Source organism: Rhinolophus hipposideros (assembly GCF_964194185.1).
Source record: "Rhinolophus hipposideros genome assembly, chromosome: 22".
NCBI classification, from domain to species: Eukaryota; Metazoa; Chordata; class Mammalia; order Chiroptera; family Rhinolophidae; genus Rhinolophus; species Rhinolophus hipposideros.
This window is the reverse complement of record NC_138068.1, coordinates 4,523,652-4,537,825: the sequence shown is the minus strand read 5'-3', so window position 1 is coordinate 4,537,825 and position 14,174 is coordinate 4,523,652. Positions and strand designations below refer to the sequence as shown.

The following is a 14,174-nucleotide window of genomic DNA, read 5'->3' as shown; positions in this document are numbered from 1 at the left end:
GGGGTTGAAAGGTGTGTGTACAGCCAGAGAAGGAAAACCACCCAGCTGCGGCCTTCCCAAACAAGTCTCAGCTTGCTCCCACCACCAAGGGGGAGCAAACAACCTTGCCCTAAGATTCCCAGGGGTACCCACTTGGCAACTTAGTCCTTCTCTGGTGGGGGGGGAGGGGGGAGAGCCCTAGGTCTGTCCCTGCTATTGGTCCATGAGCAGTATGGTGCTTTTTGCATGGGACTTGCAGAGCCTTCCACAGAAGCCAGGGCTTCCAAATACCTTTTTAATGAGCCCAGCCAGCCTCTGAAGGCAGCCACTGGGACCTGCTGTGTTCACAGGTAGTCATGGGTACCCAACAGAACAGGATACCATAAATTCTGGCCAGAGAAAGGGCCCTGATTAACCCGGGCTTCAGGACAGCTACAGAGCTCTGCTTTAACTTACTTATTTATATGTATGTATTGGGAATTTTTCTTTAGTTTCTGGTATAGGTCATAAATACGCATTGTAAAAACAAAAACAAAACAAAACAGAAAACCACAGACAAAAGTGCAGGCAATGAAAGCTCAGACCCCAGCTCTCACTATCCTAAGCCCCAGCGCCAGGCCTGCCCCACCCCCCAGTAAAATCTATTTCCAGTTCCTGGTATTATCTTCCAGTGGGAAGGGATGATATACAAGCACATATGTGACCTCACTCATCTGCACCTTGCTTTTTTCCACCTCATACATCTTGGAGATTGTTCTAAACCGGGACATATGGAGCTGCTTCGTTCTAACAGGCTGCTTAGTATAATTTAAACTTTCTTGAAGTTATTTTGGCATCTAAACCTCCCACCCCTTGCTCGCTGAAACTTGTTTCACTGTTTGATTTTTGGCTATTATTAAGGGCAGACAATGGCGTCCCGGGACCTCCAGGGACCTTATCTGGAGCGGGAAGCATTAAGGTTGATCCGGGCTTCCCCGCGCCCTCCATCCACGCCCCCTGTGCTCGGCGGGGGGGCTCGAGTATCATTATTTCCATGTTGACACAGCGCCCGTGGGCGTAAGTTTGCTGTCTTGACTCTGTTCGGATTTTCGCAGCAAGTTACACATGTAGAATGAAAGCGGCTCAGGAAACAGTGCTATCGGGGCGTGTTATCTCGGAAACCAAATATTTGATCATCAGCCCTCCAGCGCGCTGCCGGGGGTTAGTTTGAGCAAGTCTGGTGAGTGTGCGTGCACAGATGGAGGGAGAGCCCCCGCGCCCCCGCCGCAGCCCCAGACTCGCGTCCCCCGGGCCGTCGCGGCTCCACTCCGGAGCCGGGTCCCCCAGCCGCCCCCGGCGGCGTCTCCTCCGAGATCCCGCGCCACCCAATCGCCAAAAGCCGTGGTTTGCGCGCCACATGTGATAAACGCTGAAAATGGATTCTGCCCGCCCGGGACCTATCATTAAATATTTAAAATAGAAAGCTCGCAATGGCAACGTTTCTTCCCCAGCTCCAGCCAGGAGAGTTGAGAGCGAGGGGGGCGGCCAGGAGAGGGGACCCGAGGCGCTCCGGGCGCGCAGCACGCGAGGGCAGGCGCACCGCGAGCGGACAGGTAGGGCTCACTGAGGCCGGGAAGGGGGCGCGACGCCCGGGATGCCAGGGCCAGGCAGGGCAGAGAGGGGCCCAGAAAGGGCGGGAAGGCAGCTTCGCAGAGCAGGGCCCTTTAAATCCAGGTAGCGCGGGCCGCGCCGGCCCGGCACAGCTCACATGACCGAGCCCCGCGCTTTCAACTGAGCCGCGGCCGGCTGGGCGCCTCCTTCTCCAGAGGTGCGGCCGCCAACTTAACCCGAAGGGGCCTTCGGACCAGTCCTTCGCTCCCCAAAACGCCACAAGGCCAAATTAGCCTGGCTTTCCCAACAGTAGGGCGCGCACAGCTTGGGGTCCACTCGGACCGGGGGCAGGAGACCCTTGGCCAGGCACTATGGTTTTGCAAAGGGCCGGCGTGGAAAGATGGGCGAGCTGGACCTAAGAAGCGGCCCCCGCCTCCCTATTCCAAAGCGCCTCCTGACCCAGACGTTCACCCCCTTCCTCCTGCCCTCACTCACCGAGGTTGACGAAGCTCATGACCATATCGGCGTCGGTGAGGAAGTGGCTATCTTGCAGGCTGGCCAGAGGGGGGCCCTGGGTGCTGAAGACCGCCTTGTAGGGGTAGGAGAAGCCCTGGCCGTCGGGCCCGCCGCCCTCCTCCACCGCCATGGCGTTGTACAGGTCCAGCATGAACATGGGCGCCGAGTTGTGCTTGCCCTGGAGGTGGGGGCGCGGGCGGTGGGGCAAGCCCAGGATGGAGAGGATCTCGCGCTGCATCTCCCGCCGCTCCTGGCTGCGGAGGCGCCGGTGGATGAAGCTCGAGTGTACCTCGTTGTCCAGGCTGAAGTCGGCCAGGGCGGAGCGCAGCAGGAACAGGGGCGCCCAGAGCGCCACGAAGCTGGGGGGCGCCGCGGCGCGCAGCGAGCGCACGTGCATCGCGCCGGCTCTACGCGCGACCCGGGCTCCAGGCACCCGGCCCCAGGGCCCGCGCCGGCCCAGGTGGCGGAGGGGGGCAGGCAGCCGTCCACGCCGCTCGGTCACTTGCTGCAGACGGGCCCCGCGGCGCCCGCGCCGGACATGGCCCCTCCCCGGCCGGCTGCTCTCTGCCCGGACCACCGCCCCCGGCTCTGCGCTGGCCCCGGGGCCCCTCGCCCCGCACTCGCCCTGGCGCACCGCAGGGCTTGGAAACCGGCTCGAACGAGCGAGCGAGCGAGCAAGGAGGCGGGCGCGGGTGGGAGGAGCAGCCAGCAAACCTAGGAGCCCGGAGAGCGAGCGCCGGGGAGGCGGCGAGACGGCGGGCGGGCGGGCGAGCGCTCCTTCTTCCCGCTCCTCTCGCGCTCGGGCCCTCGGGCGGAGGCGACCCACCCTCTTCCGAACTCCGATCGCGGAGAGCAGGGACCCCGGGTGGCTCTCCCGGCCCTGCGAGCCCTTGATCGCACGAGAGGCCGCCTCGGGAGCCCCAGAGTGGTACGCGTTGGGGCCTGGGAGGAGGAGGACGAGGGGAGGAGGAGGACGGCCTTCCAGGGGCCCCTCCCGCGCCCGCGGCCTCCCACCTGCCCTCGGCCCCGCCCTCCCCCCAGCTGCGCCCAATGGGTTCATTCATTCCTTCTAGTGCGCTCTACAAATATTTACCGAGTGCCCACAGGGTGCCCAGCGCCGGGCCGGGCGCCGCGGGGATGCGGACGGAGGAATCCGAGCCGGCCTTCCCCCTCCCGGGACTCGCAGTCCGGACCGGGAAGGAGGCCTGAGCCGGATTCGTGGGATTTGGGCCGTGGTGGAAAAAGCTGGGGGAATGCGAGGGGGCGCGAGCATCCGAGAAAGCTTCCCAAGGGAGGTGCCCCCAGCCCCTCCTGTCGCTCTGCCCCCTCCCTTTCACTCCAGCCTCTGACCCCTCTGTGCCACTCCAACTTGTCGCCAGGTTGTCTTTGCACTTGCCATTCCCTCTGCCTAGGATTCTCTGCCCTCCCTGGATCCCTCCCCCACGGCCTTCATCAGTGCTGGGCTGGCCAACCCTCCACCTCCAGGTGCCACTCAGGTGCCACTTCCTCCCAGAGACCTTCTTTGAATAGCGCAGCTGAGGTCCCTTCCCCGCCTTATCCCCACACACAGTCTTGTTTAGTTTTCCTGAACTCCTCTCACCCTTTGGAATCACTGTTTGAATTATTCGTGCTTTCTTTATCGTCTTGTCTCCCGCTCTAGAAATGCAACACTCTGGGGGACCAGGTCGGTGCTTTTCTCAGTTGCCCCGTACCGGAAGTGCCTTGAACCCCAGGCCTGGCAGCCACAAGGGCTGCACAACTGTTTTCTGAATAAATAAATGACATTGTGTGAGCTGGAGCATTCCTCCCCTTTGGGGCCCAGTTCATTTCCAGTCACACCTCCGCCTGAGACCAGACCCCCAGCCCCACCACTGTTTGACCTTCCCCATCAGCCCCTGCCTGGCATCCAGTTTTCATCCAGCTCACCGCCGGGGGTCTGTGTCCTGGACCTCACTGGACAGACAGCCGCTCCTGGCCTCCTTTCTTCCCTCCCCTCATTTGTTCACCCCACCAACAATAGGGAGCCACCCACTGAGCTAAGCTCACACTGGGCATGGGCACAGGTGCCCCACACAACGTGGAACCTGCTATGGAACAGTAAGTGAACTGCTCTTCAGAGCCTTGGTTTCTTCTTCTGTAAATGTGGGATCAACATCACACTTCTCCAGCGTGGCACTGAGGACCACTGGGTCAAAGTTCAGCCGGGCCTCCTTCCCCTCTTGGGGCTGTCCCACAAACCAGTGCTTCCTCTGGAAGGGGCTAGATAGAGCGTCAGCCCAGGGCATTTGGGATGAAAGTCAAGGGGTGAATTTGGGACAGAGTTTCCTTTGGGAGGGGATCTGGCTAAGCCTCACCTAGCAGCAGGGAGAAAGTTCCAAGTGCTACTTAGCACAGAGGAAATCAGGTCTGCTACTTTTTCTGGAACAGAGGTGGTTTTGCCAGGTGGCCCTATGGGGGCTTTTGGACAAGGCAAGATGGCAGCCTGAGGGGCCACATGGGTGGAGACAGGAGAGGCCAGAGTCCAGGCAAGGAGAAGAGAAATGCAAGGCTGCAGGTCCTAACCATTCACATCACTCAGGCAAGCTGTGTGGCATAGGCCCCAGGCTGCAAGATAGAATCCACCCTGAATCCCCAGTGCCCAGGGCGGGGCCTCTGCTCACCTGTCAATCAAGGCACTCTGAATACCCTTCCACTTGCCCTTCATCCATTGACAACCTTCCTTCAACAAAGGTTTGTTGAGCACTTCCTTGGTCTCAGGGTCAGCTTCATGGGCGTGCAATCTATGTAGGCACCTAAGCCCCCACACTCAGAAGGGCCCCACACGTCAGTAGTGAATGCTTTACTGTTGCCTTATTACAACTCTTAGTAATCCATGAACAAAGGGCTCACATTTTCATTTTGTGCTGGACCCTGAAAATGCCAAGCACAGTGCTGAGCTGGAGGGTACAGCACGCAGCAGGCCCCCATGGTGGCCTCCCTCGAGAGACTGGCTTTCAGGCCACAGGAGACAAAGTAAGAAGCTCAGATTTGGTTTGGGGGCGGGAGGAGAGGCAGTGCCTGTCCACGGATTCTCTCAGGGAAGGATGGGGCGGTTCAATGGAGGGGCACACAGGCTGGTCACAGGGAGGAAAGACACTGATGGGCACTGAGGAGGGGGGAACTGATACAGGGACCCTCTGAGGCAGCGGAGGGGTGCTGGCTGGCGTCCAGCGTCCACTGGAGAGTGTTCAACCCAGATGGTTTCAGCCTGTGATAAGTGACGGGGAAATAAACAAGGTGGCATGGTGGGAGGTGGGAAGAGGATCTCCTGGAGGCGATGCCATTGGCCTGATCCTGGGAGAGTGAGAAAGAGAAGGTTTCCCTTGGGAACGGCATCCCAGGCAAAGCGACCAGCAAGGGCAGAGCCTGCAGAGTCAGGAGCAGACCCCAGGCTGCCCAGAGCTGCCCCTGCCTCCCAGGGCAAAGCCACTGCGACAGCGCTGCCACCTCCAATGCCAGCTGAGATGAAGGTGGTTGCTTCTTAGCAAAACCTAAAATGCTATTCCTCTACAGCAGCCTTCTCTGCTTTTTAATCCACTCTCAAATCTTTGGGGGGAGATTTTTTTAACCAGCCAGTGAGGCTGGGGTGGGGGCAGCAGGTATGGGTGCTACCAATTTGCATACGAAAACAACTGATTGTTCATGGTCTGCCCTGCCCCCCCACCTCCCCCCCAGCCACCCCTCTGTGCATCTCACTTGAGGCCACCTGAGCCTGGCATACAGCAGGTGCTCAGTAAGTACCTGCTGAATGAATACTAGGAAGCACAGCCAGTACCTGAGAGTGTGGCACACTGAGGGCTGATGGTACAGGAGCCAGGCTAAGGCATCTCCGAGAACCTTCACCCCACCACCCTTCCTTGGGGACGCCATCTTTTTCATGCAAGATGAAGAAACTACATGCTTTCCATATTCAAGACCTACCATGTTTCCCTGAAAATAAGACCTAACCGGAAAACAACCCCTAGCATGATTTTTCAGGATGACATCCCCTGAACATAAGCCCTAATGCATCTTTTGGAGCAAAAATTAATATAAGACCCTGTCTTATTTTGGAGGAAACACGGTAGAAGAGATAAAGTTCCCTCTGAACTCCCACAGCCCCCTTTTGAGCCTTATCTTTCCTGTGATCCATGCTGGGGGAGGGGTGGGCTCTTTATTTTCCCTGCTTTCTCCCCAAAGGAGCCCCCAGGACGTCACAACGCCCTCAGAGAAAGCTTGCTGAATGAATGAATGAATGAATGAATGAATGAATGAATGAATACAAACACGCAGGCAGGGATTCCATCAGATACTGACGTGAGAGCTGAGGCCACCAGCAAAGGCTTCACAGTTGTTTAGAGAAAGTCGGGGAGAGGCAGCAGCCGGCCCACCTGGTTTCAGTCCAGCCCCGCCACTTCCAATTGCACACCAAGCGTTTAACCTCTCTGTGCCTCAATTCCCCCATCTGTGTCATTGGGGGACTAATAGTGGCTGTCTTGTAGGGTTGCTGGGAGGATTCAGAAGTTAATTCAATTCACGTAAAGGACTCTGCAAGGTGCCTGGGGCACAGAGAAAGCGCTTGATAAAGTCAGCTACGCACCATCTGGATGAAAAGGAAAATATGTTAACAGGAAAGCCTCCTAAGTTTAAAAATAACAACACAGTGTTTCATGATGGTCTGCTTTTTAGCCACGCAGAGAAAAGCAAATTTATCCTGACTCTGAGAGATCCGGTGCAGGAGCCAGCGAACAAGAGGGCAGAGCAGACAAGTGGTATTGGAGGTGAAAGGAAAATCCTTGCATTCTGTCCTCCCCCACCCCTTGCCATCCAGGGCCCAGGAACTCTCCCGGGCCTATCCCATTTCCCCCAGCAGCCACCCCCACTTGTGGTTCCCAAAGCCCAGGCACCCAGCGCTGGACTCCCAGGCCGTAACCCGATCTGCCCCAGTCTGCTCCACACCTGGGGCCAGCCCGCCTGGATGAAAGATGGCCTGGAAATGTGAGGGGTGTTACTGTGTCTGGCCCGCCCCAGCCAAGTGTCCGCACCCCTCGCTCGCTCGCTGGCCTCCCAGCACTGGGCAAGGAGTTTTCATTTCATACATCATCAGTCACATCTTGCCGAAGCGATTTTGACCAAGTCAGCATGTGTCCCGAAGGCAATAAAAAGAAGAAAAGAATTCTGCTGACACACACGTTCAGCGGGAGGTGGGGACCTCATCTTCATGGACAGAACCCTTCTACCATCTGCCCGGGAGGAGGCTCAGCTGGCCTGGGGGCTCCCCAGGGGCACCGAGCACAGCTGAGGGAACCTGAGTACTGCTCTCTCTGTCCACCCACCTGGCCGAAGCCTGATGACCTGGGCCTCAGACCTCCAGGGATTAGAAAGCAAGGGCCCCCTCGTGCACAGGCTTTAAAATCCTTGTGTGCAAAGCGATCTACTCTGGAGAGAAAACTGTTGTAGCACACCTGTGATGAAATGCAGCTTCCCAGGCAAACCTTCATTGCCCTGGAGATACAGACTCACTGCTTGCAGACTCACTGCTTGCCACTCTGGGGCTTTCTTTGACAATTTCTTTAAATAGAGAATAAGATATTAGGTTGGTGTGAAAGTAATTGCAGTTTTTGCAATTATTTTTAAAAACCTTTTAAACCGCAATTACTTTTGCACCAACCTAATACTAAACAGCTTCCATTAGTCTTAAGTGGCAGTAGCCACAGTTCCAAATGGAAAACACACACACACACACACACACACACACACACACACACACACACTCCAGAGAAAGCTGATGCCCAAGCCGGGATTTCCAGGGTCTCTCATACAGCAGAGCTGCGGTTTTGTTTATTACTAGCATAACTATTATTTCTTCCCTGATTGGAGGACATCTGCTTCGATTTTGAGTGTTTACTTCTCTGGGTTCAGCTCTGGAGGGAGCCCTTTCCTCCTTCCCTGATGGGAATGAGAGTGGCCGAGAAGTCCAAAGCCTTTTCCTTCCATCAGGCACCTGCTAAGCCTTGCACTGCCCTAACCCATGTCACCCTCCACGAAACATGGAGACGTCTGTTCTGCTTCTCAGACCACAGAGAAGGAGCCTGAGGTTCAGAGAGGGACTTGCTCAGAGTCACGCAGCTCACCTGTGATGGAATCATTATCCAAAGCCACATCTGTCTACACAGCCCAGGCTCTTAACCACCAGGTGGTTTAGTGAGCGGGGAGCAGACTTTTTCCCTTTTGCTTGATGCTAAGGCAACCCTTCATCCAGCCTGAGTCCTTCAACCCTGGGAAACATCAAAAGAGGTTTGTCTTGGTCCTGTCTGTACCTCCCAGGGCCAGCGGAGGCCTGGCACACAGTGGACATCCTAGCAGGTCGATGAATGCCCGGAATACCGCTGAGCTCCTCTTCAATTCCTCTGTTACACACTTACGTGCCTACAGGCACCAGGCAGGCACATAAACAAAAAAAAGAAGAGATGCAGGGCCCATGATGCGAGGCCCGAGGAATACTTATCTTCCTCCTAATCCCACGACTGGGGACCATAAGCCAGTAATAACACAATGACACATGGCCAGGGACATGGGGCCCAGATACAATAGGGAGAGGAAGGGACCAGGGTGGACAGAAACTACTTTTACATGGGGGATGCCCTCCAAGAATCTGATTCCAATGTGACCAGATAGTTCTAATTTTCAAGAGAAGCTGGAAATTTCGGTTTGTATGTGTCAGCTCTCCATGTGTATTTGTTGCAAATAAGTCAACTTGTTTTTTAACCATTAGACAAAAGAAAACTCGTCTACCACTCAGATTGCACGAAACCAGTTTGCCCCTGGCCTTATACATGGTTCTGTTGGGTTTGGAAGATGTACCCAACCTCCCCTGACCCCAACCAAAGAACCACAAAGTCTGGTGCATTTCAAGCGTGTCCGTTTAATTCATTACTCAAGGAACACTGAGTGAGAAGTTGAAAAGACTGAACCTATGCCCCGCTCCCAGCCAAAATTGGACCCTAACTCGTCGCTGGCCTCTCACTATGTTAATGCTCATCTTTTTTTTTTTTTTTTAAGGGTTTTATTTGATTGGCTCCCACCTGGGAAACAGTCACTCTAAATAGGTTAGTCCTGACTCATGTAAAAAAAAAATAATGTGGGACGATGAGCAGATTTGAGCTCATCTTACATATGGTGCAAAGACAAATAAGAATTAGCATTAATGATCCAGCATCTGATGTGGGCACATTGCAGATTATCTTGAATCTTCTAGCAGCCCTGAAATTAGATGATATGTCTCCCATTTCACAGATGAAGACATGGAGGTGCAGAGGTGAAAGAACTTGGTCCAGACTACATCGCCCAGGAAGGGAAACGCCAGCATTCAGACCCTGGGCAGCCTGAGCCTGACTCGCTTATTTACTCCAGGCACACCTCTCCCCAAAGCCAGCTCCCAACTTTTATTTCCATAGCGCACACAATGACTGACCACTGAGTAAGGCTGCCAGATTTAGCAAATAAAAATATAGGACACTCAGTTAAATTTGAATTTCAGATAAACCATGACTGTATTTAAAAATTAGTCATGGTTTATCTGAAATTCATATTTAACTGGGCATCCTGTATTTTATATCTGGCAATTCTACACGAAGGGGCTCTTCCGGGTAAAGCAAGAAGTATCAGCTTTGCCCCAGGTTCTACCTTGTGGTTAAATGCCCACCTCAAGACCTTTGCACTTGCTGTTCCGTCTGCCCAGAAGGTTCATCAAAAGTCACAGCGTTTCCCCACCCCGCCTTCCCTATCCTGCTCACCATGTTCTTTTTTCTCTTGAACACTTACCACCACCTGAAATATCATATAGTTTCGTGGTTATTGGTTTATTGGCTCTCTCCCCCACTGCAGTGTGGGCATGGATTTTGGTCTGATTTGCCCACTACCATAAATGGAGCCTAGAACAGTGTCTAGCATGTAGTAGTAGATACTGAACAAATATTTGCTGAGCGAATTCCCTGACAACACGTTTTGGTTTCTGTCTGGACTACCACCTGACTCAGAATCAGGGGCTTGGACTGTCCCTGGCACCTTGTCACCAAGCACTGAGTGAGGGCAGGTAAGCCCCTAAGGGGCTCATCATACAGCCCAGCCTCACTGGGTAGATCAGGTGACAAAATGGCCTTGATAGGTGGATATCGAGTAGAACAGCCATGGGTTCCAAGTATTCAAGTGTGGTTTCCTTTTCTCCTTCAAGGGTTCGTGCCCCCAGATGAGTCTCAGGGACACAAATCTTAAAATCCACTTTTCGCATTTTCACGTAGTGCTCAGGGTGTGTGTACGCTGAGCCCCCCACGCCCACCCCATCCACACCACTCAGCAGCAACGTAAAGCACTTCTGTGTCAGATGGAAGAAAAACACACCCATAGACATTCTTGTCAACAAAGCTAATAGTCTCGGTCTCCAGGCACATTGTCTGCCTGACCCCATTTAATCCTCACAACATTATCATGTTTATGCCCATTTTACAGATGAGGAAACTGAAGTTCAGAGAGAGTAAGCAATTTTCCCAGGTTTACACTACCACAAAGCAACGGAGTCAAATATTAACAGACAGCCTGATGTCAGCCTCTGAGCCCTCCTCACCTGTAGAACAGGTATAATAATAATGTTGCCTGGCTGGGATGTTGTATGAAGTACTTGCATGGCATGGGCAGGGCAGGTGATAAACATGGGTGCCTGCCATTGGCAACCCAGCCCCCTCCTAGGACAGAAATAATTAAGCTAGAGGAGGTCACCTCAGGGCCACAATTTCAATCTGGCCTGAGTCACCAATGACATGGCTTAGAGTAAGACAATTAGCCAGACTTATCAGATTCATTCTCTTACGTACCTGAAGTAGGAAATTCTGAAAAAATGAGGTGCACCATGAGAAAGCGGGAATAAGGGCAGGTCAAGAGGTAGAAAGTGAAGCCAGCATGGCCATAATAGAGTATAAGCAAGCTGGCTTTACAGAGGAGCTCAGGGCCATTGTGTCCAGTGGGACAGGTTGTGCACTGCACACTCATGGATCACCATTCCCATCCTAGTCTCTGAGAGTGGTGACCTTCAGAGTTGTGCAGTGCACCCCCTGAGCGACTGTACCTGGCAGCCTGGAGATTTTAGTTCTTCATTGATTCATTCACATGTATTTATTTAGTTCCTACCATGTAACAGTTTATCGGGCCTCGAGGTAGCAGCAGTGGAAAGACATTCAAATTCCTTTATATTCTAGTTGGGGGAGACGGATGAGAAACAAGAAGGACAAGTGCCACAGAAGAGAAGAAAGCCAAGAGAGACTGAGAGCAACAGGTGGGGAGGCATCTCTGAAAAGGTGATGTCTGAGAAGAAGCCCGGCATGTGACAAACAGAAAGGGTGTCCTAGTGAAGGCATTGTCAAGTGCAAAGGTCCTGAGGTGAAGCCCAAGAGCCCCTGACCCAGAAATACCTTCTAATTCCAACTTTTCCTGGGGCCTGATGGTTGCCTCTGCCCAGCAACCCAGACACGGGTGTCTTTATGACACCATCACATTTCTTGGGGTGGCTGGAGGGGGTGCCTAATTCTTACAGCCTGAAGAACTCAGCCCAAAGCCCCAGCCTGGGCCCCTGTCCCCGAGCAGAGTCTAGACATGGGTGTTGCTGGGCGCTGGTCCACTTCTCCTGGTCTGAAAGCTCAGAGTCCTCATCAGCCAGGCCCTTCCCCAGGCACCTCTGGAGAGTGTGCTCCCAGTAAATTATCTGCAGTTGCAAAACCAGGAAGCATGATGTCCTCAGACATCAAAGAGGTTGCAAAGATTGCGGTCACCTCAGACCTAGACCTCTTCCTGCAGCTGCTGTTTAGATATCACGTCTGAGGTTTTGTCCTGAGAGCTCCAGGGAAGGGCAGAAGCTCCCGACGCCTCAAGCCACCCCTTTCCCCCACCCCTCTGCCGTAATCTGTGGCTCCCATGTCCCTCCATGTCTCTGGCACTGTAGCCTTCATTTTGTTTTTATGGGGTAATAGTCTTTGATTCCCAATGTCTTGTGGGAATTTGCTGGGGGTGGGAGGTGGGAACCAGAAATACAAAAGGATGATTTACAGGGGTTCAAAGGCCTCTTTATAACCAGAAAATTTAATTTACAGACATTTGGTTCTTTCATTTCCATTTTTGAAGGAGAAAAAACAAGTCCATTGAGTGTGGCCACACTGAGTCCGCTTGCTTGGAGGTTAGTTCAAGGCATCTGGGACTTTAAAAAGCCTTCTTGGCATCAAGCAGTAAACAGGCCGAGCAGATAAAACCATCCTGTGTTTAAAAAGCAGGTCTGTCTCCGAGGCAGAATTTTTATAGATAAAACAACGAAACGTGACTCAGAGAAGTCATTTCTGGAAATGGCCCCATGTGGACACAGATCTCTCCCAGGAGCTGAGCTCTCCAACAGACAGGAAGGTTTGGGGATCTAGATAATTCTCTCTGTCTGGTTTCAAGTAGCCTCCTCGAAGCCCCGTTTTCCAGATGAATTTGATGTTGTAAACACCACCTCCACACTTCTGCTGTTCCATCACCTGAAATGCCCTTTCTCTTTCTCTCATCAAAATGTTCACATGGAAAAAGGATTTCCTGGTCAAGTAGGTTTAAGAAACGATGAGTCAAGAAAGAGAAACAGGTCTCTGCACTGCAGGACGTCTCCGGCTTTCATTAGAGTGCGGTGTCACCCAGAGCACTCAGTCAGGAGCCCATCACGTCCCAGTGATACTAGCTCAAATCAACATATACCTCCAAGACGGGAGTCCTGTCTGGGCCGTGCTGGGCCCAGCCTCCTAACTGCTCATTGAATTCAAGAGAAAAAAGTAAGCATTAAAATTGATTCCATGCCAAAACATGTCACTTACCCACCCTACCTATCATTCAAGATGCCCAAGAACGACAAAGATTTTACTTCTGACGTTACTGACACTGAATAACAATCACTCATTAGGTACTCACTATGTACCCAGCACTAGACTCAGTATTTGAATTGGTAGGACTGTGTTTAGCTGTATGTAACAAAAACCTATCCATAATAGCTTGACCAAAAAGGGGGGAGAGGGGACTTCTATACAGGAAGGGTGCAGGTAGGACGTCCAAGGCTGATGCCGCTTCTCAGAAAAGAGTGCAAGGACCTTCCTCCCCTTAAGCTTCCTGTTCTGCTGTCCTTAGCCTGTAGTTTATGCTTCATGGTTGTGTTGTGGCTGCTCCAGCTCCAGGCATCACATCAGCCTTCTAGGCAAGATGAATGAGAGGAAGGACAAGGGGAAACAATAGCCGTTCCTGTATCAACACACTTCATTCTCACGTCTCATCAGCCATCTCAGGGTCACACAGGCACCCTTAGCTGCAAGGGAGGCTAACCAGTGAAAACTGCCACAATGTCTATTCTGGTAGAAAGAAAGGGAGGGAGAACGGACATTGGGCCAGCAATCAGCAGCATCTGCCTCAGCACAGGCTTGATTCAATTCATCTTCCCAACATCCTTATGAGGTGTGGACATTTTGTATCCACTAGGTCAGGGCTCAGCAAACTATGGCCCACAGGCCGTGCTATCACCTATTTTAGTTAATAAAGTTTTATTGGAATGCAGCTATGGCCATCTGTTTCCATATTACCTACAGCTGCTTTCGTGTTATGGCAGGGGAGTTGAATTGCTATGAAACAGACTGTACAGTCTGCAGAGTCAAAAATATTTACAGTCTGACCCTTCACCGAAACATCTGCTGACTCCTGCACGCAATCTCTGCTACTCACAGTGTGGTGGGTGGACCAGCAGCAGCAGCGGTGGCAGCAGGAGCAGAATCTCAGGCCCACTCAGGCGCGGGCATCAGAACCTGCCACTTACTCACTGTGTGAACCTGAGCCATTGACCAAACCTGTCCGAGTCTCCATTTTCTCATCTGTAAAATGGCCTGAATTCTTTCTCTAATTTACCTCCCTCATGCTGCCAGTGCCTGACGTATGACAATTACTTGAGAAATGGTGACTGATCTCCAGTGTCGGTCTTCGTGTCAGCTTCTTCATCTACACTGTCCCAGGAGGACACT

The 14,174-nt window shown here is 53.1% G+C and overlaps 1 protein-coding gene across 1 annotated transcript in view; it reads right to left on the bottom strand.

Annotated features, from left to right (window-relative positions):
- The window catches only part of BMP7 (bone morphogenetic protein 7), a 79,107-nt gene extending 76,162 nt beyond the window's left edge, over positions 1–2,945 (bottom strand). The window contains exon 1 of the mRNA XM_081033695.1: positions 2,065–2,945. Within this exon, the coding sequence (XP_080889821.1) occupies positions 2,065–2,482 (418 nt within the window). The 5' untranslated portion in view covers positions 2,483–2,945. The remainder of the gene's footprint in view (positions 1–2,064) is intronic.
- Between the last annotated feature and the right edge of the window lie 11,229 nt (positions 2,946–14,174).